Here is a 25,820-nt window from a genome sequence, read left to right as displayed (position 1 = left end):
GGAATGCAGATCTGCGGTGATTTATATGTTCTAAAAATAACCCCCTGTACACACAAAAGTATTGAAAGCAGGGTCTCAAAGAGATGTTTGCACACCCCTGTTCAAAGCAGCATTATTCACTGTAGCCAAAAGGTGGAAGCAACCCAAGTGTCCATCGAGGGATAGATAGATAACCAAATGTGGCATATACATAAAATGGAATACTATGCAGCCTTAAAAAGGAAGGAAATTCTGACACATGCTACAAGATGGATGAACCTTAAATACATTATCCTAAGTGTGATATTACAATTTATAATGAGAAATATATACTTGGTCTTCATTCCAGTTTCTAGCACAGTTTCTAAAACGCGTAAAATTTCCTAAGTGGTAAGGTAGCCAAAATTCGGTCTCTGTACCCTGGTACCGAATTGAATCGCAGAAACAGTTTTGGGTGAATTAGAAAAGAATAGCTTGTTGGTGGGAATGTAAATTGATACAGCCACTATGGAGAACAGTATGGAGGTTCCTTAAAAAACTACAAATAGAACTACCATACGACCCAGCAATCCCACTACTGGGCATATACCCTGAGAAAACCATAATTCAAAAAGAGTCATGTACCACAATGTTCATTGCAGCTCTATTTACAATCGCCAGGACATGGAAGCAACCTAAGTGTCCATCAACAGATGAATGGATAAAGAAGATGTGGCACATATATACAATGGAATATTACTCAGCCATAAAAAGAAATGAGTAGTTTGTAGTGAGGTAGATGCACCTAGAGTCTGTCATACAGAGTGAAGTAAGTCAGAAAGAGAAAAACAAATACCGTATGCTAATACATACATATGGAATCTAAAAAAAAAAAATGCTTCTGAAGAACCTAGGGGCAGGACAGGAATAAAGACGCAGACGTAAACAATGGACTTGAAGACACGGGGAGGGGGAAGGGTAAGCTGGGACAAAGTGAGAGAGTGGCATGGACATATATACGCTACCAAATATAAAATAGCTAGTGGGAAGCAGCCGCATAGCAAAGGGAGATCAGCTCAGTGCTTTGTGACCACCTAGAGGGGTGGGATAGGAAGAATGGGAGGGAGACACAGAGGGAGGGGATATGGGGATATATGTATACGTATAGCTGATTCACTTTGTTATAAAGCAGAAACTAACACACCATTGTAAAGCAATTATACTCCAATAAAGATGTTAAAAAAAAAAGGAAAAGAATAGCTTTATTGTTTTGCCACGAAAAGGGGGCCACAGCAGGCTAATGCCCTCAAAACTGTGTCCCAACCTGGAGGGGACAGTGAGTTTTATAGTAACGGTTCAAAGAGGAGAGCGTGCTCATCTTGTGGACATTCTTCCGATTGGTTGGTGGTGAGGCAGTTGGGAGTCAGCATCATCAACCTTCTGGTTCTAACCGGCCTGGGGTCTACCTGCTTGTGGGCAGCATACAGTTTACTTCTCCCATGTGATGGGGGTTTCAGTACCTGCAAAGCAGCTCAAAGATATTGTTATGTATATCCCTAGAGGGGAACCAGGACCACTGTTTCTTGACTGCTCCTCCCTTGTCTCCACATCCCCTCCTTTCCCTGATTAGCAACTGTTTGAACCTGCCCTTTGGAACTCAGGGAAGGTCATGGAGGCTGAATGAAGCCTATTTCCTGTAAGCAAGAAGTGGGGGGCATAGAAGGACTTTTGTGCCCAGGAGCCCCACAGGGTCCTGCTTGGTTTCAGTAAGAGAGAAAAATGTGTCTTATGTTAATGAGGCAACTTTTGGAAAGTCCCTAGGTCACCTGAGGATGAAGGTTGATTGCCAGAGGAACTAATATTGTGATTAGAGGGTTGGAACTTTCAGTCCCACCCCCTTACCTGGACTGGCAGAGGGGCTAGAGGTAGAATCAATAACCAATGGCCAATGATTTAATCAATCTTGCCTATGTAATGAAGCCTCCTAAAACCCCCAAAAGGATGGGGTCTAGAGAGCTTCCATGTTGAACTCATGGAGGTGTGGGAAGAGTAGTGCACCCAGAGAGGGGACAGAAGCTCCACACCACTTTCCTCATACCTTGCCCCATGCATCTTTTCCAACTGGCTGTTCCTGAGTTATGTCCTTTTATAATAAACTGGTAAACTAGTAAGTAAAATGTTTCTCTGAGTTCTGTTACTCTAGCAAATTAAGTGAACCCAAGGAGGAGGTCATTGGAACCTCTGAATTATAGCCAATTGGTCAGAAGCACAGGTGACAGCCAGGATTTGTGATTGGCATCTTAAGGAGAGGGGGCAGTCTTGTGGGACAGCCCTTAACCTGTGGAATCTGATGCTATCTCTGGGTAGATAATGTCAGAATTGAGTTGAATTGTAGAAAACCCAGCTGGTGTTGAAACCGTGCACCTCAGATTGGGACTTGAACCCACGTGGCTGGGGCTCGAACCCGGCCAAAACCCTCGGTCTTCCAACCAATATCACACACCTGGTTTCAGGACTTAATGAAGCTCAGGTTCTTGATATCTCATGGCAGAAAGAATTCAGTGAGAGACAAAGTGTTAGGTAAGAAGTAGATTTATTTAGAGAGAAACATACTCCACAGAGTGTGGGCCATCTCAGAAGGTGAGAAAGGCACCAGGGTATGGGGCTCTCAGTTTTTATAGGGGTGGGTAATTTCATAGGCTAATGAGTGGGAGGAGTATTCCAGCTATTTTGGGGAAGGGGTGGGGATTTCCAGGAATTGGGCCACTGCCCACTTTTTGATCCTTATGGTCCATCTTGGAACTGTCATGGCACCTGTGGATGTGTCATTTAGCTTGCTGATGTGTTACAGTGAGCATATACTGAGGCTCAAGGTCTAGTGGAAGTCGACTTATCCACCATCTTGGACCCATTTGGTTCTATTCAGTTTGTCATGTCCTCGAGCTATGTCATTCTTTCAAAGGTTGTGCCCTGCCCCCTTCCCTCTTGTTTCAGTGTCCGGAGAATTGCTTGTTGGATGTGTGGGGAAACACCCTACCACATTGGAAATTGGGTGCTCATGATGCCGAAAGCTTGGCCTCTCTGCACCAGTGCTGAATCGAATCTCGGAGACAGAGTTTTGGGTGAAGTAGAAAAGAATAGCTTTATTGCTTTGCCAGGCAAAGAGGGACAAAGGGGCTCCTGCCTCAAAAAACTATGTGTCCCAACCTGGGAGGATTTGATGAAGGGTTTTATAGTAATAGTTCAAGGGTGGGGTTGCTGGACAAGATTAGGGTGTGTACGGGGCTTGCACTCCCTTAATCTCATCTCAGGTGGTAGATCTCCTTAATTTTTTTTTTTTTTTTTTTTTTTTTTTGCAGTACGTGGGCCTCTCACTGTTGTGGCCTCTCCCGTTGCGGAGCACAGGCTCCGAACGCACAGGCTCAGCGGCCATGGCTCACGGGCCCAGCCGCTCCGCTGCATGTGGGATCTTCCCGGACCGGGACACGAACCCGTGTCCCCGGTATCGGCAGGCAGACTCTCAACCACTGCGCCACCAGGGAGGCCCTAAAGGTCCCTAATCTTGTTGGGTTTACTCTGGTCTAATCTTGCCTCAGGTGGTTTCTTGGCTGCTCCTTCTTTGATTAGCAACTGTTTGAATCTGCCCTTTGGAACTCAGGAAAGGTAATGGAGGCTGGGGTCTTGCCTACAAGAAATGGGGGACAAAAAGGCTTCTGTGCCCAGGAGCCCCACAGGGTACTTCTTGGTCTCACTCAGAACACAAAAGACTGAATGAAATTGTTCTCAGAGAGACAGCAGTGAGTGGTCTTGAAACAGGATCTTATTTCCCTGCCCAGGAATTGAACCTGAGTAGCCTGGATGAAAACAAGAATCCTAGCCACCAGTCCACCAGGGGCTAGAGGCTAGAAGCAAAGTTGCCCTAGCTCTTGCCCCTGTTTGAAAGCAAGAATGTTTCAAGGAGGCAAAAAGTTCAAAAACAGGTACAAAGTTTATTATTAGAGACACAGCACAACATGTGGGTAGACACAGAGAAGCAGTTTATTTAGACAGAAGCAAAGCAGAAATATACACCTGGAGAAAAAGGGGGTGGGCATCCCCCCTAATGAGGAGGAGCAAAGTAAAGAGGTGGTTAAATCATTTATACAGGGGCAGTTCTTCTGGGTCTTTGTTCTCCTCTGGCCAATTATCTCGCTTCTTTTACCACATCTGACCTTAGGGACCTTCCTGATATGCATGCACATCTTTTTGCCAAGATGGATTCCAGCGCAAAGGCTAAAGGAAGGTTTGACAACACCTATTATTGGATAACTCCCCCTCCCTTTTTAACCCCCAAGGAGCCTTCCTGTGCATGTGCAGTTGGGGAGGTTTCCTTGCCCTCAGGAGTGATACATGTGGTTATCTTATCTCTTTACTCAGCAGAGCCCAGCTCCTGCCATTAACTTTGTCCTTGGAGTGTCAAGGAAAACAAAGCTCCAATTTATTCCACTTGACAAACCCCAGCTGCTCAGCCCAGGGGCTGTCTACCTCCTACCTCAAAATAAGCTAGTCACAAAAGGACAAATAATGTGTGATTCCACTTATCTGGGGTACCTAGAGTAGTCAAACGGTGGTGCTGGAGGGGGTTGAGGGAGGGGTGGAGGAGTTAGTGTTTAATGGGAACAGAGTTTCTGTTTGGGAAGATGAAAAAGTTCTAGGTATGGATGGTGGTGATAGTAGCACAACAACGTGAATGTGCTTAATGCCACTGAACTTTACACTTAAAAATGGCTAAGATAGGGGCTTCCCTGGTGGCGCAGTGGTTGAGCGTCCACCTGCCGATGCAGGGGACACGGGTTCGTCCCCCGGTCCGGGAAGATCCCACATGCCGTGGAGCAGCTAGGACCGTGAGCCATGGCCGCTGAGCCTGCGCGTCCAGAGCCTGTGCTCCGCAACGGGAGAGGCCACAGCAGTAAGAGGCCCGCATACCTCAAAAAAAAAAAAAAAAAAAGGCTAAGATAGTAAATTTTATGTTATGTATTTTTTTACCACAATTAAAAAAAATAAAAGTAACCCTCTGGTAGCTGTATGGGAACTGACTCTGGGGCCAGGAGGATGGGGCTTGAATGGAGGAAGGGAGACCAAGGGGCAACCAGGAGGAGACTACTGGAATGGTTCAGGTGAGAGGAGGAGGCTAGAACCAGAGTGGTGGTTGTGGAGGTTAGAGATGGGGTGTGTTCCGGTTGAATTTGGAGGCTGAACCAAAAGGACTGCTGCAGGATTGGTTATGGGGTCTGAGAGAAAGTGGCACTGGGGTTGTGGGCCAGGGGAAGGCGAGGGAGAGAGGTGGAATGGAGAGTTCTTCTCTGGCACACTGACTTCAAGAAGTGTGAACATATCTAAATCTTGGACTGCATGGCAATAGTCTGGGCCCAGGCCATAGGAAACCAACAGCCCCTACTTCCTGTTTCTGGGATGTCTACCCTTGAATCACAGCCACCATGCTTGAAGAATACTCAGGCTACATGTGGTGTTTCCACCTAGAGCCCCAGCTGAGGTCCCAGACAACTAGTTTCAACTATTAGCTGTGTGAGTGGTCGCCTCTAGAAGATTCCAGCCCTGGACTCTGCTAACTGCAGCTGTGGGGGAGGCATGCCCGCAAGAACCCACAGAACCAGGAGAGATGACAACATGGTGGCCACAGTTTAAAGCCACTGAGTGTTGGGATGACTCACTATACAGCAGTGGATAAATGGGACACATAGGTAACCACATTGTTGAGGAAATGACACATGAGGTACAATTTTTCCCAAATGCTGTGCCCCAACTGCTGGGTAATGAAGTCTCCCTTGTGACATCTTAGCCTGATTCTGCACAGCTACTTCTGGGGGCAAGAATGGCGCTGTTCCAATATTTAGGTCTGATTGGTATTTCTCTGATAAATTAGCTGTCATAGCAATTGAAAACCATGGGACTCGCCAGCACTGTATGTGAAAGAGCTGATGCGGGATGATATGGTAGTCCTGGTGTTGTTCTCACCTGCCTGTTCCCTCTCCTTCTGCACACTCAGGAGAGTCACTCTCCTGGCCCCTGAGGTCAGTCTGGTTGATGTGTCTTGCACAGAAGTGAGGTATGTCCCCTCCAGGCCAGAGGATTGCATTGCTGGTCGAAGAGGCTCCAGCATCCCTTCCCCTTCCTGGAGACTGTGGAGGTGCAAGTTGGAAAGGGGCTGCTCCACCAGTGAGGCCCTACGACTCCACTGAGCAGAGCCCCTGCTGATTGAACTGGACACACAATGTGAACAAGGAATAAATGATGTTGTTTGAGCCCCTGAGACTTAGGGGGTTGTTATGGACTGTGTTCCCCCCAGTCCATATATAGAAGAAGCCCTAACTTCCAGTGTGGCTATATTCGGAGATGGGCATTTAAGGAGGTAGTTAGAGTAAAATGAGGTCCTAAGGGAGGGGTTCTGATCCCATAGGATTAGCATCCTCCTAAGAAGAGACACGAGAGAGCACTCTTTCCCTCTCCCTCTCTCTGTACATGCTCCAAGACCATGTGAGGACATAGCAAGAAGGTGGCCATCTGCAAGCCAGTAAGAAAGCCCTCACCAGAAAACAAATCAGCCAGCACTTTGATCTAGGACTTCCAGCCTCCAGAACTGTGTGATATAAATCTCTATTGTTTACATTGCCCAGCCTGTGCTATTTGTTACAGCTGCCTGAGCTGACTGAAACAGGAGTTGTTTGTTTCAGCAGCACAGTCTCACCTATCCTGAATGATATAACAACAGTGGTTAATGTTTCTTGAGCTAAGAAGTCAAGTGAGGGAGTGAGTCATGTGGCCTGCAAGGGAGGGGGCACAGCAGGTGCTAAGGCCCATCGGTGGGGGTAAGCTTGGCATTTTGAGAAACAGCAAGAAAAGGTGTTCACGCCTCTCTCTTCCTAGTACAAGCTGGAATTGGTTTTAGGGGAGATTTGGGGCTGGCTCCCCCTCCCCCTTCTCCTCTGGTGCTGAGTGAAGTCCCTCTGCTCTGAAATGCCTGTGAGAGAACGTAGCTCTCTTCCTGCTCCTTGGCAGGCATGTCTCCCAATCCAGCTGAGACTCCTGGCCATGGTATAGATGGGGTCAGGGCCCAGCATGCTGCACCAAAGAGGCCTCATGCCCCACAGCTCTCCTGAGCAATGGCTTTGATGTCCAGCCTGCACCCTTTCCAGCTGGGCACCATGTCCCTTCCTTCCTACCCCTGTAGCACCTTGTGGCCATCTGGATACCTATCCCTGTAACTCTCAGCTATTGGGAGCTGGAGCAGGATGGGGCCATCCCCTTTGCACCACTTCACCCCAATCCTCCTGTCCTCTGCTCCAGTAGCCCAAGGTTAGGTACCTGGAACAAAACACGCACCTCCTGTTGAAGGCACCCCCAAACCCTCATGGCAAGCCTCCCATCACCTCATTCTGATAAGGGCATGGAGAGGGCCTGGTGGAGTTAGCACTTATGACAGGAACTCAGAGTCTTGCCCAGTGCTGCTGAAGCCCCGTAAGGAGCCTAGCGGTTTCTGACAGCACCCACACGCATCGAGATCACACCCTGCAGGATCGGGGTGAAACTTCCACCCCTGCCTGGCCCCATAAAGTTGAGCCCACAGGCCCCTTGGAGGCATATAGTTGAGGGCCACTGCTTGCCACTCCCAGAAAAGCTGGAGAGGGCCTGAGTCTACCAGGGACCCCACAGCGTGAATGCTGCATTGTCTGGTTGAGGGCTGGGTCTGAGCTTACCCACCCAGTGTCCACACACGTGACCTCCCCACCACCGACCGGAGCACCACACACTCCCTCTGGCCTCACAGTTCCACTCTGGAACTCACCTGATGGAAAAGTATCCCAAAACAGAAAGGATGTTGGTACCAATGTGGCAGCTGAAAATGTGAAACCACCCAAGTGCCCCCTGCTGGGGGCTTCCCAAGTGAATCAGAGGACAGATGGACTGTCCTGTGTGGCCTGTATCAAGATGTATTTGTTAGTGATGGAAACCATGACAAACGTGGCTTCAGGGTAGCACAGGCTCCCGAGGACCACCAGCTCTTCTTTGTCAGGCTCCACTCCTCATGGCCCCAACGTGGCTGCAGGGCCTCCAGGAAGCAGGAAAGTTCAGAGGGCAAACATCAGTGAGGTTTCTCAATGGCCAGAGATCACACCCCAAATCTCAGAAGGCTGGAAGTCAGATTTCAACTGGCCCAGGAGAGAAGTGGAGTCCAGCTGCCTCCCCTCATTCAATGGAATGCAGCGGTAGTGACCCAGGGTGACTTCTGAGGCCCTGACTGGTAAGATTTGCACTCGGGACTCTCACTGTGGAATGCCATGATGTGAGGAGGTCCAGGCCACTTGAGGCGGCCACCACCCCATGAGGTCTCGGCTGACACCTGGCAGCAACCCAGCCAGCCTTGGATATGACCCAGTGCGTGCCACCAGGTGCCCACAACCACATGGGAGAAGCCCCAGTGAGCACTGCCCAGTAGAGCCCGGCAAACCTGGAACCCCGAGCTGTAATAAGAAGGAACTATAGTTTTATGCTACTACACTTGAGATCTTTGTTATGCAGGGACTGAAAATTGAGACAGTGATTTTTACCTTTGCTGTTTTTCGAAGTATTGTTTATTTCATACCCCTTACCACAACTTTACAGATAATAGATGCAGCACCCCAGCTGGGTCCCTGCTTATAGATACAAAGCAGCCAGCTGTAATTGTTGAGAAACCTGCTGCCACCTTCCCACTCTGCTATGCAAAACTAGACGGGCTTAAAACGTCCCCCAGTCTCTTCAAAGGAACCTGACTAGAGGGAGGCTGCAGCTGGTTCTGCGAACCTCAGCAGTGGTTTCAAGGAAGCCTATCTATAAAAACCACTACAGCTGGGCTCCCCTGGGACAGACACCCCCCAAATAGGGTCCCCAGCTCAGTGCCCTGAGGGAATCCCTAAACCCGGAAGCTGATTTCACTGACCAGTCTTGAGCTGGACACATGTTGAGATGCAGTGGCCGGCTGGTGGGGTCAGCCTGGCCCTCCCACTGTGGGCTCTGGCCTCCACCTTAGTCACCCCGGGACATAGGCTGCAGGCTGTCTGAGCATTCCCACAGTTGGCCTGGAGGCAGGCAGCATCTGCCCTGGGTTCGCTGTATGCACCATCACCTGGGCACGTGGTGAGCTGGTGGGACCACTGGGGGTCCAGGGGTCCTTGTCAATGCCTCGGGCCATGCTGGCCAGCTCTCTGGTCCCCTCGCCAAGGTCTCTGCAGGAAGAGGAGGTGTGAGCCTGGGGGCAGAGCGGGGGCCCCATTTAACCCCAACTCTGCCACCATGCAGGGTACCCTGGCCCTGATCTTCAGCAGGCCTGGGATAGACTGCTGCCCCTAGGTGAGGGCCCCCGTTTCCTCTTGCCTTGCACCCAAGGAGGCCCCTCCATCGGTGCCCCTCCCTGGGCCTCAGGCCCCTCACTCATACAAGGGGGATGACTCAAGGAGCATCACACCCACCTTCCAAGGGTGGGAAGGGGCTTCCTGGGGCTTTGTAGAGGAAGGGAGCTTATTCAGAGTGTGTGTAAACTATGTGCACCAGGATGCCCTAGGCAGAGAAGGGACACTGGGGCCCCAGGAACATTCTGGAGGACACCCTCGCACTTGCCAGGCTCTCCTCTGAGTCTGGGACCAGATCTCCCACCTTCCATATCTTCAGTTCCCTAGTGGCCTCCCCTAGCCCCCAAGCCACAAACCCACCCATTCTCCAGGCTGAGAAAACCCTGGCCCCACCCTTGTCCACCTGGCCCTGCTCCCATCTCCCGTTTACACTGGACTTTACTTCCTGAGGCTGCCTGGCTGCTTCCTCCCCTTAAGATGCTGTCTCTCTCCTTCCCCCCCCAGTATAGGCTCTCCTAATCTGTTCACCTCAGGCATCACTTCTTCCAGGAAGCTTTCCCAGATCTATGTTGCCACCCACACCTAGTTCTCAGAAAAGCTCTAGGCAGTAGTAGGACTTAAATTATCTGTTGGTTCAATGAATATGTGAATGAATCAATTAATTAGTGGAGAGGAAAGTCAGCTTAGTGAGCAAGTCCACGGACTTTGGAGCCACAGAGCCTGAGTTCAAACCTAGCTTCATGCTTTAGTAGTTATGTGATTCTAGACAAGTTTCTTAAAATGGGATAAAAATAGTGCCCACTCCCATGGTTAGAACAGGCAATATTTGGAAAAGCTAAGAACAGTGCCTGGCATAATGTGAGTGCTGGGAAGTGTTTATGAAATAAAAGTAAGGTCAAGGGGCAAACCTCACCTTACTAAAGACGATTTCACCACCAATCAGTGGGAGACCTGGGGTACCTGGGCCTTGCCTAGGATGGCACATCCTGAGAGGCAGCAATTCCTTCCCCTATTCCATTGGGGTTTCCCAACTGAGACACAAGACAGCGTGTCACAGGTCTATAATGGGGAGAGGGTGCCACAGGGCAGCGGGCAATGCAGAAAATTCCAAACCTGCCAAGGAAACGTGACTATATGAAAAGGATGTGCACTAGCAAGACAACCCCAACATAACTGAAACAAAAAGGAACGTGCTTGCAGCCAACTGACAGGTAAGGGTCTCTTCCATAATGTACACAGAGCTTCCACTATTTATGAGAAAAGACATCAGCGGGAGATTCCGAAGAGCAAAGTGAAAGTGACTAAAACCAGCAATGCAACTGCTAAGCAAAGGTATGGAGAAAACACTCTTTCTCAATGTTAAAGAAATGCTGATGAAAACCACCTATGTAACTCACCCCTGCTAAGTAAGCGAGGGAAAACAAATCATTAACACTCAGTGACAGTACAGGTGTAAAAATGGCTCAACTAGTGCCAGGTTCCTGGAGAAAGAATTTGGTAATAAAAATATTCGGACTACTTGGCCTAAACAGTCTGTTCCTAGGATCGCCCCCAAATGTCATCTCAAAAAAGAAAAACAGCTCTAAGCACAAGCATTTACCCAAACCTGAGCACAGCAGGGGAAGTATCTGGAGCATAGCTCCAGGGGCCTCAGACCACCATGGCAACACAATGACACGTCAAGTCAGGTGGAAAGGGCGCAAGGCGGCATTTCTGCCATGGCCATCATGACCTAGGCCTAATGTGTGTCAAAAGCTCAAGGGAAGGAGGTAGGAAACCAATTCCTTCCCACAGGCCTCGCCACTCCAGGAGTCAGCTAGGCCCGGTGCATTGAGCGTGGACATGGGACCAGACAGACCCTCGCCACACCTGCACACCAGGCACCTCCAGCGCCTCAGTTTCCTCACGTGCACACCAGGATCAACAGCAGAATTAACAACAATGGCTGGCACTCACTGAATCTGTACTCTGGGCCCAGTCAAGGCCGTTGACTTGTATCACCTCAACAGGGCCAGGATGTGAGCCCTGCCATAATCCTCACTGTACAAGGGAGGAAAACGAGGCATGAGCAGTTGTCACACAGCGAGGCGTCAGGCCGGGGGCAAGCACTTGGTTCCCTGGGAGGTTCCTGTGGGGACAGGCTGAGGAAATGAGCAGACTGCCTCTGCGACGCCAGGGCGGGGCAGAGAAAGCACTAAATGGGCCAGAACATCTGTGCAGAGAGGAGGCACTTGGAGAATAAAGGGCATGATCAGGACGCACCACAACAGGGCTCCAACCAAGAAAGGACTGGAGCCCATAGGAAGCGTGGGCCCAGATGAGGCAGGGGAACGGTGACCCCTGAGGTTAGCAGACGGGGACAAGAAACCCGTTACACTATTCTCTCTGCTTCTGTGTATTCGTGAAATTTCCCCATAATAAAGTTTGAGAAAAGATTACCTATGAGTTCAGAGTGATACAAAAACAACAAAACAAAACGAGAAGGAAAGGAAGGAAAAAACAGAACTCATTTTCATTCCTCATAGAGGGAATAACAGAATCGCAACAGAATTAAAATCATTATTCTGTAAACCCCAGACCGATTCTGGCTGGAGCATCCCTGCATGCTAAGGCCACAGGTCAGACGTCATGGGGGCAGCAGAGTGACCCTTAGCAGAGTCCCTTCTTCATCACCTGACAACGGACTCATCTCAGCCAAGAGCACCCAGTCCTCGTGCCTGCAGGGCGACAGCCTGACCCATACCTGTGATTCACACCAGCACCGCCCATGGGGCACCCACATGAGAAACGCTGCCCGAGTGCAGTCATGAAGGAATGTCAAGACAGTCCAGAACACGGTGTCTGTAGGGGACCACTGGCCTAGAGTCTGCAAAAGGCAATGCTGCCAAAGACAAATATCCTGCCCCATTTAAGGAGCCCAGAAACCGGGCAGCCCTGTGATCCTGGGGTCAGAGGGTGCTCACTCAAAGCTAGTAACAACCCTGGGAGATGTTCTATCTGCAGTCCGTGTTAAGCCAAGATTAGACTCCTTGAGTCAAAAAAAAGTATGTAAGAAATGTCCTTGTATTGGTTCATAAAAAGTGTGTGTGTGTGTTTTTAAAGAGAGACAAGAAGAGACAGAAACTGAGAGACAGAGGAGCAGGGAGGGAGATGGGAGGAGAGACCAAGTTGACAGGGCACCGTGGGTCCTGGTGAAGGATAATACTCGTGTCCAGAAGCTTCCTTCTCTAGACAAGGGGTGACAAGATAAAGAAACAGGGTGGAGGTCAACTTTAGGCACTAGGGTGCAGGGTCAGACACGGGTACTAGAAGGACCATCAGCCCCTGTGTTAGGGATGGGAGTTGAGGCCCTGGTGAGCCTGGGCTCGCAGCATGCTGGGGCCTCCCTGCCCTCACCACTGCCCCACCGCCCCGTTGCTCTGCCCATGCCCACGTGGTGAAGCTGTGGTTGTCGTGAGCCTGGATGGGCTGGATCCTGGACTCGCCACTGATGCTGCGTTTGTTGTTGAGGCCCTTGAGGCCGAGGCAGGCGGCCTGTACTGTCTCTAAGTCCTCGCCTCTCAGCTGGAACCACAGCTGGGCCGCCCTGGAGAGAGATGGGGGAAGGACATTCAGGTGCATGTGTGTCCAGGACACCGCCTGCAAGCCTCTGCAAGGCCGATAGTATTTTAGGGGCATACAGTTCTGCTGCTGTAGGGAGAAAGCAGTCATGGATGATGAGTAAATGTCAGGAAAACTATACTTACAAAGACAGGCAGTGGAAAGTTCTTGAGATGAATCAAGCTGATGGTGACGCAACACTGTGAGTGTAACTAATGATCCTGAATTGTGCACTTAAAGATGGTTAAAATGGTAACTTTTATATTGTAAATATTTTACCACAATTTTAAAAATAGCAAAAAGAATAAAAGGGAAGGTTTCCGTGAAGAAAAGTAGAGGTGGGCCAGACTCCACCTGCAGGCCCTAGTTAACCGTCGTGTAGTCAGCCCTTCACGTCCACACAGAGCAGAGCATATACTGCGTGTGTGCACAGTCTGCAGAATGAGGCAATCCCCTGTGTACCTGTCACCTGTCTTACGGAAGACCAAGCGAGCGAGCCATGTGCCCTCCACGGCCTCAACGCTCTGTGAACAGCAAGATGCCAAGATCCCAGCAGCCCCGCTCCCTGACACGCCCAGGAGTCTTGGAGTGACTTGCAGGTGCCCTGCGGCAGCGCCAGGTCACTGTACCTGTTGGATCGCCGCTGCTCACTCCTCTTCACACACTTCATGAGGCAGCAGGTGAGGAAGGCCACGGACATGAGCACGATGATGGCACAGCTGACGACGGAGGAGATCACGGCCACCTTGAAGCCGAAGCTTTCATAGGGAGGCACAGCTGCGAGTGAGACAAGTCCAGCTCTTGGGCCCAGCCTGCCCTCAGGGAGCCCTGTTCCATGGGGGAGGCAGGGAGGCGCTGGCAGCTGAGGTGAAGGTCTGTGCAAATTGTTGTAGGGAGTGGGGCTATCAGGCAAGATTGCCCCCCAAGAAGGGGGTGTTTGAGCAGGGCTTTGGAGGGTGTGTAGGAGTTTTTGCTGGCACACTGGGGGAAGCTCTGACAGCGAGTTCAGTGATGATAGTCCCCTTGGCTCCCACCCACTGCAGACTGGGCCCCTGAGACCAGAGGACAGCAGACAACACACAGTCTATTTTCACAATGCCTCAAGTGGGTAAAACCCTATGGGGGCCTAGGTGCTTTCTCGGGTCACTTTCCAGGAAGGTGCAAAAGCAAGAAAAATGCCAGTGTTTGGGGTCAAAGGACCTTGGGCACATTATCAGCTGTGCGACCAAGAACTAGCTATGTACCAAGAACTACTTCTATCAGGTTCTAAATGATGTTCTTAGGAATCAAGGCCCAGGATCCTAATTTGAACAACACTGCATGCTCTCCCCTGTAGTGGACACTGATCACGCTCCCCAGTCCCTAGTCCCCCAGCCCTAGCTGGACACTGGCCGTCCAGACTGAAGACTACATCTCACAGCTTCCCTTGCAGCTACATGTGGTCACATGACCATACTCTAGCCAGTGGTGAACAGGGTGGAGGAGTGTGGGACAACTTCTAAGAGCCTTCCTTGCCCTGCAACTAATCCTGTAACAACTGCCTGGATCATGCAGTTGAGATCATGCCTAACAGAGCCATAACATGGGAAGGACTTGGGTCCCCACCATGGGGTGCCATACAAGCCTAGGACTGCCCATCCTGAGGGCCATGGGCAAGAGAAAGCTCTCATAGCCCCCATTATTTTGGTAACCGCCATTATCTTGGGTTTTCTATCTCTTGGAGTCTAATCCTAACAGACACCCTCCTTCTCAGAGATTCAACCACCACATGAGTATTTTAAAGGCTCTGAGAAGTCCTGCAGTCTATTAACCCAGGCTTTTCCAAATTATATTGACTATAGAGCCCTTTTCAATGCACAATACACATTAACACAATATATGTAACCTCACTTTGGAAAATGCTGTGCTGGGTATTATCCTTTAACACCCTGTATAACAAATACAACTAGAAAACCATCTCCTCCCCCAGACTGGGGCCCCATGGCCAAGCAATCCTATTCCCCAGTTCTAGAATTCTTGGCACACGAAACATCCTATTAATGTTTGCTGCATGTGTGTATGAAAGAACGTAGTTTTCTGCTTAACAGATGAAGTACTAGCTCAGACGGCACAAGTAACCTCTTGGAGATGACAGGCCGAGTCAGTGGCAGAGCTAGAATTTGGAGCAGCTGCTAGGATTTGAGTCTACACTGCTGACATGGAGCCCCAAGGGACCACCAGCACTGGGAACAGGACCCTACACAGAGGCCCATGGAACTTTCTCTATGGACACCCACACCATCCATGTGACAAAATCAGCAACCCCCCACCAGGGGTCGCTGCTGAGCTGGGTGCGGCTCACAGGGAATGGGCCTCACTCTTGCACATGGGGGTCTCTGAAGACCACTCAGCAATGCTCCCCTTCCAGACACAGGTGAGGAGGCCAGACCCAACCATCTGGTGGCCCGAGGGGCAGTGGAACACGATGACAGTCCCCACAGAAGTACCGTTCCCACGAAGTACTTGGAAGGTGCCCTGCAGGGGTGGCTGCACTTGCACACACATGCCTAGGAGAGAAGAGGGGAGAGACAGAGTGAGGACCTCACCCTGGAGGGCAGGGGCTTGTCAGGAGTCCTCACCTGGGACAGGCATCATTGACCCAATGACCACACGATGCTCTGGAGAAGGTCACACAGCCACCCAGACAATTGGAAGTGGCGTCCGTGTGACTAGTGGCTTGGGAACAGAAGTGGAGCTAATCCCTACATTAAGTGAAATCTAGATGCTCTGAAGACCATGGTGTTGATAAAAGAAACACACATCTAAAGACAATAAAAGCAAAAGGACAATTATTACCCAAGTTCAGCTCAAAAGGCAGAATCAAGGGGGGAAGAAAGGAGAGAGATCAACAGATGTGATTTCATTAAAAGTAAAGAACAAAAACTTTTGTTACTCCCTAATAACTGAAAAACAAACAAATTCAGATGAAAATATTAGGAAAAGGTATTTGGAAAACATAGGGCAAAGGTTCAACACCCTTAATTTATAAAGAGATCTTACACGTCAATAAAAGCTGAACATCCAAGTAAAGCAGAATGGACTGGTGTGAACAAGCAAATCACGAGATACAAGTAGCCAACAGACATGAGAAAATGCTTGCCCTCATAGTAACCGAAGAAACACTAATTCAAATGAGAGCTAATCTTTCACTCCTCCACTTGGCAAAAAGGAGAAAAAAACAACCATGTGTGAAGTTAGCAAGGGCCTGGGAGCCACTCCCCTCAGACTTGCTGGTGGGGGCACAGATCCAAACCTTTCTGGACAGAGTCTGGTAAAGTGTATTAAGAGTTTTATGCTGTGTATACATCTGAGAATTTAGCCAAAGAAGTAGTTATGCATCTGCTGCCAGGATTTCTATACCAGGATGTTTGTCTACACCCACATCTCCAGCTGTGGGGATCAGTACAGTTAATCAAAGTACATCTGACATGAATGCCAGCAATGCTATCCTAAAGTGTTACAATGATGTCCTTATAGAATTGTAACAACGCCAACAGCTGGCACATAGAATTTACTGTGCTGGACGCTGTTCCAAACGCTGTACGTGCATTAACTCATCAATCCACAAAATACCTCCCCACTTGACAGGAAAGCAAACTGAGGTACAGGGTGGTTTAATCATTTCCTGAAGTCACACAGCTCCTATGTTGTAGGGTAGAGATGTGGAACCACACAAGGGGGCTCTGGGCCTACCTTCTCAACACACGCGTGTGACAGATACATCACGTGTCCCTTGTGTCTGGCTTCCCTTGCTTAGCACAATGATGGGAGAGGTGCCGTGCTGCGTGTGTTGGCAGCTGTCCATATTTATAGTGGAGCTGAGTCCCGTTGTATGGGTGCCCTTGTTTGCTTCCCTGTTCCTGCTGATGGGTGTGTGAGTTGTTTCCGGTGTTCAAGAATACGGAATGAAGCTGCTACCGATGTTCTGGAGCACACCTCCTGGTGCCTGGGTGCAAGAGGCTCTTCCTCCTGCTTTTCTGGAACTTTCTGATTTTGAGCGCTGTATACTACTAGTGTATAAAGCAGTTAGTCTCAGACAAAAGGGAGACTGACCAGAGGCAGCGTCTGTGTCCAGCTCCCTCCACACATCCGAGGCCTAGGTGGGAGCAGTGGTGGGGATTCGGACAGAGGCTGGCACTGCCCAGGCTAAGGACCCCATTATTCCACACCAACCCAAGACAACCCTTCCCCTGTCCTCCACGGGATACCTCCAGCTAGGACTGTCCCCTGGGCACCAGGCACAGATGTCCAAAAGCCCACTTGGCCTGCCACATCCAGCCAAGCTCCTTCACTGGCCAACATGCTCATCACTTGGCCTGCCCCATTCTAACTTTGATGTTAGCCACTATGCCCTCCATCCTTTACTTGCTCCAGCCCCCAAACTCGGAACCTACCTGGACTCTTTTTCTCAATCCACAACCAATTCACCAGCAAACTTTGTGGGCTCTGTTTTCAAAATATATACCCAGAATATCTGTAGTGGGCTGGAGAGTCCTCCAAAATCCACATCCACCTGGAAGCACCCATGAGGGGGATGCACTGTGGAATGCATGGTACCCCATTTCACATAGGCTGTGGGGACAGAGGACACCCGGAACTGCCCAAGGGCAGCAGCTGTCACTCAGGAGGGCCACACACATGCACTCACACACCCCGTGATAGTGCTTCACATGTCTGTACACAATCAGCCCTGTCCAGAGGGGAAACTGAGGCTCAATGAGGTCAAGCCACCCCTTGCATGGCCCCATTGGCCCTACCCCACTTAGGGTGAGGGTGTTAACAGGGCAGTGGCAGAGCCAGGCTTCAGCCTCAGTCTTGCATTCTGCCCTTGGAGGCTAAGGCTCCTTGACCCTCGCTGTGGGCAGTGACACTGAGGGACAGCATTTGGCTGAGATTGGCCAAGCTCCCCCTAGCTCTGCCCTACCAAGAACCTGGGGGGTGCCTCACCAGGCTGAAATGCTGGGGGGAGGGGTGTGAGCCTGGGTGGTCCTTGTGGTTTGTGTACCTAGCAGAGATGGGGGGCTGACATTCGAACAGCACAAACAACGCTGGGCACCTAATGGATACTTCACTGCATTTCAGCCATATGAGGAAGACCATCCATGTCCATCTTACAGATGGGGAGACTGACGCAGAGCAAGGCTGGATGACACGCTGAGGGTAGTAGGGGTGGAAGTGTGCTGGGCCACGGCTGCCATGTAAACTGCACATCTGGGAGGATTCAGGCTTCCCTGTCTGCAGATGTCCATCATTAGTGTCACACTAACAACGGCAACGCAGGTCCGATAGAAACATCTGGTTAAGAAGGACCCCAATTCCTGACCTCACGCAGCACTCAATCACCTGCAGAGGACAGCAGGGAAGAAATTGTTATTATCGTCATTTTAACATGAGCAACCAAGCCTGGAGTGGTGGCTGACCTGCTCAACACCCACAGATAGAGAGGGCACCTGCAGACAGGACTGACGCAGAGCTTAAGATTCCTAATTAACAGCAGAACAAGGGAGTGGGGGTATTTGCAACATACACGTAACAGAGCATCTTTCCTACATAAACAGCACTTACGTAAGACATGACAAAAATCACAACACAAAAAATGGTTAAGTTAGAAAAGAAAAATATGGAAATAGCCCCAAACCAGGGGGCAGAGCAATTAATTAAGAAAATTAAACAGCACCCGCATCAGAAAGGAAGCAGCTAAACTTCTCTATTAAATGACATGATCCTGTATCGAGAAAATCCCTAGGAATCTGCTAAAAATCTACAGGAACTAATAAATGAGTGCAGCGAGTTTGCAGGATACAAGATCAACACACAAAAATCCATTGTATTTCAGTACAGTGGCAATGAGCAAACTAAAAATGCAATTAATAAGACAATTCCATTTACAAGAGCATCAAAAAGAATAAATTACTTAGGAATAAACTTAACAAAAGAAGTGCAAAACTTAAACTCTGAAAACTACAAAGCATTGTTGAGAGAAATTAAAGAAGACCTAAATAAATGGAAATACATCACATACTCATGGGTCAGAAGACTTAACATGGTTTACGATGGCAACGCTCCTCTGCTCATCTACAGATTCAACATGACCCCTAACAGATCCTAGCTGCTACCTTTGAAGAAATTTACAAGCTGATCCTACAGTTCATAAGGAAATGCAAAAAGACCTAGAATAGCCCAAACAGCAATCTTGAAAAAGAAGAACAAAGTCGGAGGTCTCGTACTTCCTTATTTCAAATTCTACCACAAAGCTACAGTGATGACAACAGCGGCATTGGCGTCAAGACAGACATATAGTCCAATGCAAGGCTTTAGACTCCAGAAATAAACTCATATTTACAATCAATTGATTTTCAACAAGGGTGCCAAGACAACTGAATGGGAAGAGAATAGTTTTTCAACAAGGGTGCCAAGACAACTGAATGGGAAGAGAATAGTTTTTCAACAAGTGGTGCCCGGAAAACAATACTTACATGCAAAAGAAGAAAGTTGGAGCTCTCCTTACATCATATACCAAAATTAACTTAAAATGAGTCAGAGACCTCAATATAACAGATAAAACTATTAAAAAAAACTCTTAGAAGAAAACATAGAAGTAAATCTTCCTGACCTTGGATTAGGCAATGGTTTCTCAATGATACCAAAAGACAAACAACAAAAGAAATAGATAAACTGGACTCCATTAAAATGAAAAAATTTGTGCTTCAAAGGATACTATCAAGAAAGTGAAAAGACAACCTACAGAGCGGGAGAAAATATCTACAAATCATCTATCGGATAAGGGACTATATTCAGAATGTATAAATTATTATACTGAATTATAAAAAGACAACCCAATTTATAAATGGGCAATAGATATGAACAGACATTTCTCTAAAGATATACCAGTGGCCACCAATAAGCACATGAAAAGATGCTCAACATCATTAGCTTCAGGGAAATGCAAATTAAATGCACAGGGAGGTACTTTTTCACATCCGCCATGAAAAAGACACATAAAAAAAAAAAAAAACAGATGATAACTGGTGTACCAAGAATGTGGAGAAGCTGGAGCCCTCACACACTGCAGCTGGGAATGTAAATGGGGCAGCCGCTTTGCAGTTTCTCCAACAGTTTCGCAGAGTATTTCCAAATGATGCAGCAATGCCCCTCCTAGCAATATACCCAAGGGAAAGGAAAACACATCTACATGAAAACTTGTACACAAATGTTCACAGCAACAATATTCATAATAGCCAAAAAGCAGAACCCACCTAAATGTCCATCAACTGATAAATGGATAAATAAGATATGGTCCACCTATACAATGGAATATTTCTGGAAATAAAAAGGAGTGAAGAACTGACATGCTACATGGATGAACCTTCAAAACACTACGCTCAGTGAATGAAGCCAGCTACCAGAAAACCACATATTGTATGATTCCACTCATATGAAATGTCTACAATAGGCAAATCCATAGAGACAGAAAGCAGATCAGCGGTTGTCTGGGGCCAGGGAGAGGGGGAGTTGGGAGGTGACCTCGATGGGTCTAAGGGATGCAGGGCTTCCTTTTGGGGTGATGAAAATGTCCTAAAATTAAGTGTGGTGATGGTTGCACATATCTGTGAATATACTAAAAAGTGTGAATATACATCAAATTGTACACTTTAAATGTGTACATTTAAATGTGTACATGTGTACATGAATTATACCTCAATAAAGCTGTTAAAAAATTCAGGGGAGAGATCTAGCGGCTGCCTTCCCCAGCTCAGGCTCCAAAATGGGAAAATCCTTCGCCAATTTCATGTGCAAGAAGAACTTTCATCCTGCCTCCAAATCCAACATCAAAAAAGTATGGATGGCAGAACAGAAAATATCATATGATAAGAAGAAACAAGAAGAATTAATGCAACAATATCTTAAAGAACAAGAATCATATAATAGATTGCTTATGGGAGATGAACGTGTGAAGAATGGCCTTAATTTCATGTATGAGGCTCCACCAGGGGCTAAAAAAGAAAACAAAGAGAAAGAAGAAACAGAAGGAGAGACCGAATACAAATTTGAATGGCAAAAAGGGGCCCCACGAGAAAAATATGCCAAAGATGACATGAACATCAGAGATCAGCCCTTTGGTATTCAGGTTCGAAATGTGAAGTGCATTAAATGTCACAAATGGGGTCATGTCAATACAGATCGAGAATGTCCTTTGTTTGGTCTTTCTGGAATTAATGCAAGTTCAGTTCCCACTGATGGCTCAGGACCATCGATGCACCCCCTCGGAGCTAAGGGGAGATGAGAAACAGTGGGTTTGCACTGAAACGAAACGTACTGGGGAGAAACTTGACCGCAAATGATCCATCACAGGAATATGTTGCAAGTGAGGGTGAAGAAGATCCAGAAGTCAAATTTTTAAGGTCACTATCAACCAAACAAAACCAGAAACTTCTCAGGAAACTGGATCGACTTGAGAAGAAAAAAAAAGAAAAAGAGAAAAGACAGAAAAAAGAAAAAGCTTCAGAAGAGCAGAAGTAAACACAAAAAACATAAAAACAAATCCTCCTCCTCTTCCTCTTCCTCCTCTGGTGGCACTTCAGAAAGCAGCAGTGAGAGTGACAACAGAAAAAAAAAATACAGAGGGCTACCCTCGTGGCGCAGTGGTTGAGAGTCTGCCTGCCGATGCAGGGGACACGGGTCCATGCCCCGGTCTGGGAAGATCCCACATGCCGCGGAGCGGCTGGGCCTGTGAGCCATGGCCGCTGAGCCTGCGCGTCCGGAGCCTGTGCTCCGCAACGGGAGAGGCCACAACAGTGAGAGGCCCGCGTACCGCAAAAAAAAAAAAAAAAAACAGAAGAAGAAAAGAAAGAAAAACAAGCATTCAGGAAATTACAACAGTGGTTCTGAAGAGACGGACAAGTCTAAGAAGAGAAAACTTGATGAAGAACGTTCTAGCAGTCACAGTAACAAGGAAAAGCCTAGGTTTTTAAAACAAGAGAGCTCTGGGGAGAAGAGCAAATGGAGGCATTCTGATTCTGACAGAAAGCCCAGAAGCCATAACCAGAGTCCAGAGGAGAGAGGATCTGGAAGAAATGAGAGAGGCAGCAGGAGCCAGAGCAGGGATGAGAGGAGTAGGAGAAGCCGAAGCAGAAGTCATGGTGGTTACAAGCCAAGAGAAATAAGAAGACGGCCACGGCGAAGTCCCAGTGAAGAGTGGGACAGAAGAAATGACACCAGAAGCCATGGCACAGATAGATACAGAGGGAAAATGCACAGAGCATTATCAGGAGACAGGTACACTAGAGTGATGCAAAGAGAATGGAGAAGTAGAGAATAGAGACTTGTATGTGACAATTACCTGGAAATAAAAATATCTCCACTTTCTTCTTGAATACCTTTAGCAAGGGCTAAATTATGTACTATTGTCTTTCTAATAAAAAAGCTCTATTTTTTCATCTCTGTAAATTGTTATATTAAGTACAAAACTACATGAATCCCATAAGAATGAACTTGGCAAATATTTGTAAGTGATCTATTTTGGGGCTGTAAAAATATTTTCTGTTCATTAATGTTTCTTGTGCGCTATACTAAAACAAAAACCCCATGTAACTGCGTGACATTTTCTTTGTTCTGAAACATCATTAAAAGAATGACAGACAGTAAAAAAAAAAAAAAAAAATTCAGGGGAAATATTTATTTCAATTAAAGAAATGCAGATTTGAAACCTAAGTTATTACTTTTGGCTTCTTAGCTTGGTCAAGATCACAAAGACCAGGCCACCAGGTTGGTGAGGGTGTGGGGAAAGGGGTGCATAACCCCTAGGGCAGAGGGCACAGCAGGGAGGACCTGAGAGGCTGTCCTGCCCTGTAGCAGAGGACAGGCAGGTGCTTGTAGGCAGGAAGGGGTGGGGAGCCTGAGCTGGGAGCCCCAGGGAGACAGGGCGAGGAGGACACAGCACCCACCCTGAGCCTCCAATCGGACGTTTCCTGGTTACCCTCACTGGTCTTGGGTCCCCTAGTACTCAGTAGTACAGAGCGATGCCAACTTTGATTCCAGAGTATAGGCCCTTAATTAATCACCACGCTTTGTCTCCATAGGTGCCAAAGCAGGAATGAATGATTGCATGAATGAATGAATGAATGAACAAACTAACAGTTGAAAGCTGTGATCAACACTCCCCCAGGAAGAACCTTTCTTTTTCAGGATCCGTGGACTTGGACATGTGCTGTTCTTCCAGCCAGGGAAGCGGACTGGGGTTTTGGAACTGGGTAGACACAGCAGGGCAGCCACGGGCCAGCCACGTGGCCCCTTCCCCAGGGTCACCGGGCAACCAACACTTCCCAGTCCCCAATTTAGAGCTGCTACTTCTCCATTCTTCCATGGCTAAGCATCTTCTTTCTCCCGGGCCCCATATGGCCCTCAGAGAAGGGAGGCCCCTGTGGGGGGATCAGCAAGGGTGAGAGCTTTGTGGACACTTGTCTGCCCAGCACCTGCACCAGTGCCTGGCGAATGAAAGGAGGAAGGGATAAACTTGTATTCATCTTTTAAAGATGCAACTAGGACTTTATCAAAAAAGTAAGATGCCTTGAGGGAGCGACAAAGAGATGGCAAGAGATATGATGAAGCAGGCCTACTGAAAAGTTATGGGTAGGCTAGAGCTGGGGGGGGTGTGGTTATAAATTCTTTCAACTCTGTGGTATGTTTGAAAAAATTTTGAATGTGGGGAGAACGCCTCAAGCGTCACTGCTGACTGCCTGATATGCCCCAGCTGGCCTGCCAAGCCATGAGGGGTGGCTGTCCAGCTCCCTAACCAGAGCACAGACCAGACCCTGCATTACCTAATGGCCCTGGCATGGAGAGTCACAGACAGGAGAAAAAGCTCCAGAAACAGAGGCAGCAGGCTGGTTCTACAGCCAAACGTGTCTGGGTGTAAACCACACTTAACCAGCTGGGTGACCAGGTCACCAATCTGGTCCTCTGACCCACCTGTAAATACTGCAGAGGGCAGGACAGGGGCTGACTGAGATGATGTGCAGTTCCAGCTCCAGCCAGGAAACCACCACTGTCGTAGGGAAAGGGCTCGCCTGTCAACAGCCACATCCTGTGCTACTGCTGGGTTCCGCTATGGTTAAGGGCGCCCATCGTGACACAGCACTGCACGCTATTTCACCACCCAAGGGGGCCACACATCTTAAAAGACAGAACTAACCCCTCACCCCAAGAGGCCCAGAGCCTGTCCTGTCTCCTGGAGCCTCATCAAGGTGGGAGGGTGAGAGGCGACGCCACAGAAAGGAAACAAGCCTGACCTGCAGACGCCTGCGTGGTGTGCATCCAACTGAAGACTTAAGGGAAAGGTACAAGAAAATTTGAAGCACAGGCCCAACGAAAATGCCGCTGCCCCATTAACTATGCACTCTGCATGGCTGGGGACAGGAGGGGCCTCTAAGAGACTCGGAATGGAGGGCTTTAAATGCAGTCATGGCCTCTCTCCCCAGGCCTCGTACTCTGCGTTTCCAGCCAGCCAATACAGGGGTCTCACGCCCATCAGAGGCAGGGAGCCCCTGCTCCTAGCTTAAGTGTATTGTTTGAACGGTTCTTCTTTTAAAAATGAAAATGAAAGGTCAGAGGAAATAACTCTGGTAAGGAAGGGTAGAGGGAGGATGAGCCTTGCCCATGGCCCCCTCCTTGCAGTGACCTTCCCCTACCTGGGAGGCAAGGAGCTCAACCCCCAGTAATCCAAGAGCCCAACCAGGCTCAGAGGAGAAGGCAGAGAAGCCAAGTGGGCCTGGTCTGCTAGGAACCCAAACCCCACCCAGCCCCTCTCCACCAAGTCTGACTCTGCTCCACCACCTCTAGCCTCAGTTCCTGGACCTGGTCCTTGCCCTGCTCAGACTCATCTTCCCAGCCTGCAAAATAGGGTGACCTGCCCCCCGGGGTGACAGGAGTGGGACCACCTGGTGGAGACCTTAAGCCTGTGCCTGGGAGCTCAGGAACGCCGCCTAGGAGGAGGCTCAGTACCTCATCCTACCCCCCACCCCAAGTCCACAGCACCCAGGATACCTGCACCTGCCACCCCTACCCGCCACCCGCCAGACTCCAACAGGATGGCCTGCATCCCTTCTCTGGGCCTGGAAGGCCAGCAAACACTTTGGGCTGGGCCCATTTTCCAGATGAGGAAACTGAGGCCCACAGACTTTTGAAGGCCCCAGGTGTACACTGGCAGGGCCCCCACCAGACCTTTCTACAGGACTTGTGACACGTAGCCCAGATGGGGCAGGAAGGTGGCACAGCATCAAGGGACTACAAGGGCTTCAGTCTACCCATCTTCTAAGGATATTCCATGAAACCACCAGCTGGCTCCAGAGACCACACCCCCTAACCACTGCAAACCCAGCCTCTGCTCACACTCCTCACTGCACCCTCCACAGCCTGGAGACCCCTGCACCCCCTAGCTGGGCCCCCAACAGTCCCTCCCCACACTTGGTGTCTAAGAGGCAAATCCTACCTCCTCCATCCCCTGCTGAAAACCCTCACAGACACCCAGTTACCCCTGTATACCCTTCCTAGGACTGGTCCCCAAAGGGGACCACCCCCAGCTATCCTTTCCTTCCAGCCCTGTTGCCTGGCCCCGTCCACTTGCGGCCCGCCTCAGACCCTGGATGCTACACTTCCCCAGCCTTCCTTTGGCTGGACCTCTGCACCCCTCAACCTCTGGTGCATTTTTTTTCTCTGCACCCTGCATGATACTATCTTTTTTACTATGTACAAATAAATCTCAGAGGAGAGGAAAAACAACAGAAAAAAACAAAGGGAATGGACTTGATGCAAGCAAGATACAAAACAAAAGCAAACCCT

The 25,820-nt window shown here is 48.9% G+C and overlaps 1 protein-coding gene and 1 pseudogene across 8 annotated transcripts in view; one reads left to right on the top strand and one right to left on the bottom strand.

The window, feature by feature from the left end:
• Positions 1 to 1,190: 1,190 nt before the first annotated feature.
• Positions 1,191 to 25,820, bottom strand: part of SUSD3 (sushi domain containing 3) — a 28,051-nt gene continuing 3,421 nt past the window's right edge. For 2 of the 8 annotated variants that reach the window (XM_089912977.1, XM_022564545.2), the window contains 4 exons: positions 15,302 to 15,490; positions 13,574 to 13,721; positions 12,778 to 12,930; positions 1,191 to 9,221 (listed from right to left, as the gene is read on the bottom strand). In XM_089912977.1, coding sequence (XP_089769103.1) covers positions 9,026 to 9,221; positions 12,778 to 12,930; positions 13,574 to 13,721; positions 15,302 to 15,490 — 686 coding nt within the window. In that variant the 3' untranslated portion in view covers positions 1,191 to 9,025. Of the gene's footprint in view, positions 9,222 to 12,777; positions 12,931 to 13,573; positions 13,722 to 15,301; positions 15,491 to 16,676; positions 21,517 to 25,820 lie in introns of those variants that run through there. The other 6 variants (XR_016393522.1, XM_030762049.2, XM_022564547.3 and 3 more) reach the window with 6 other exon arrangements.
• LOC111169920 (corepressor of RBPJ and splicing regulator-like) lies at positions 20,848 to 22,746 on the top strand (annotated as a pseudogene).

The sequence above is a fragment of the Delphinapterus leucas genome, chromosome 6 (genome assembly GCF_059928025.1).
Source record: "Delphinapterus leucas isolate spDelLeu-1000000601 "Yukka" chromosome 6, BTC_Dleu_Yukka2, whole genome shotgun sequence".
Lineage (NCBI taxonomy): Eukaryota > Metazoa > Chordata > Mammalia > Artiodactyla > Monodontidae > Delphinapterus > Delphinapterus leucas.
Note: the sequence above shows the minus strand (reverse complement) of the source record. Positions and strands in the feature narration are given on the sequence as shown.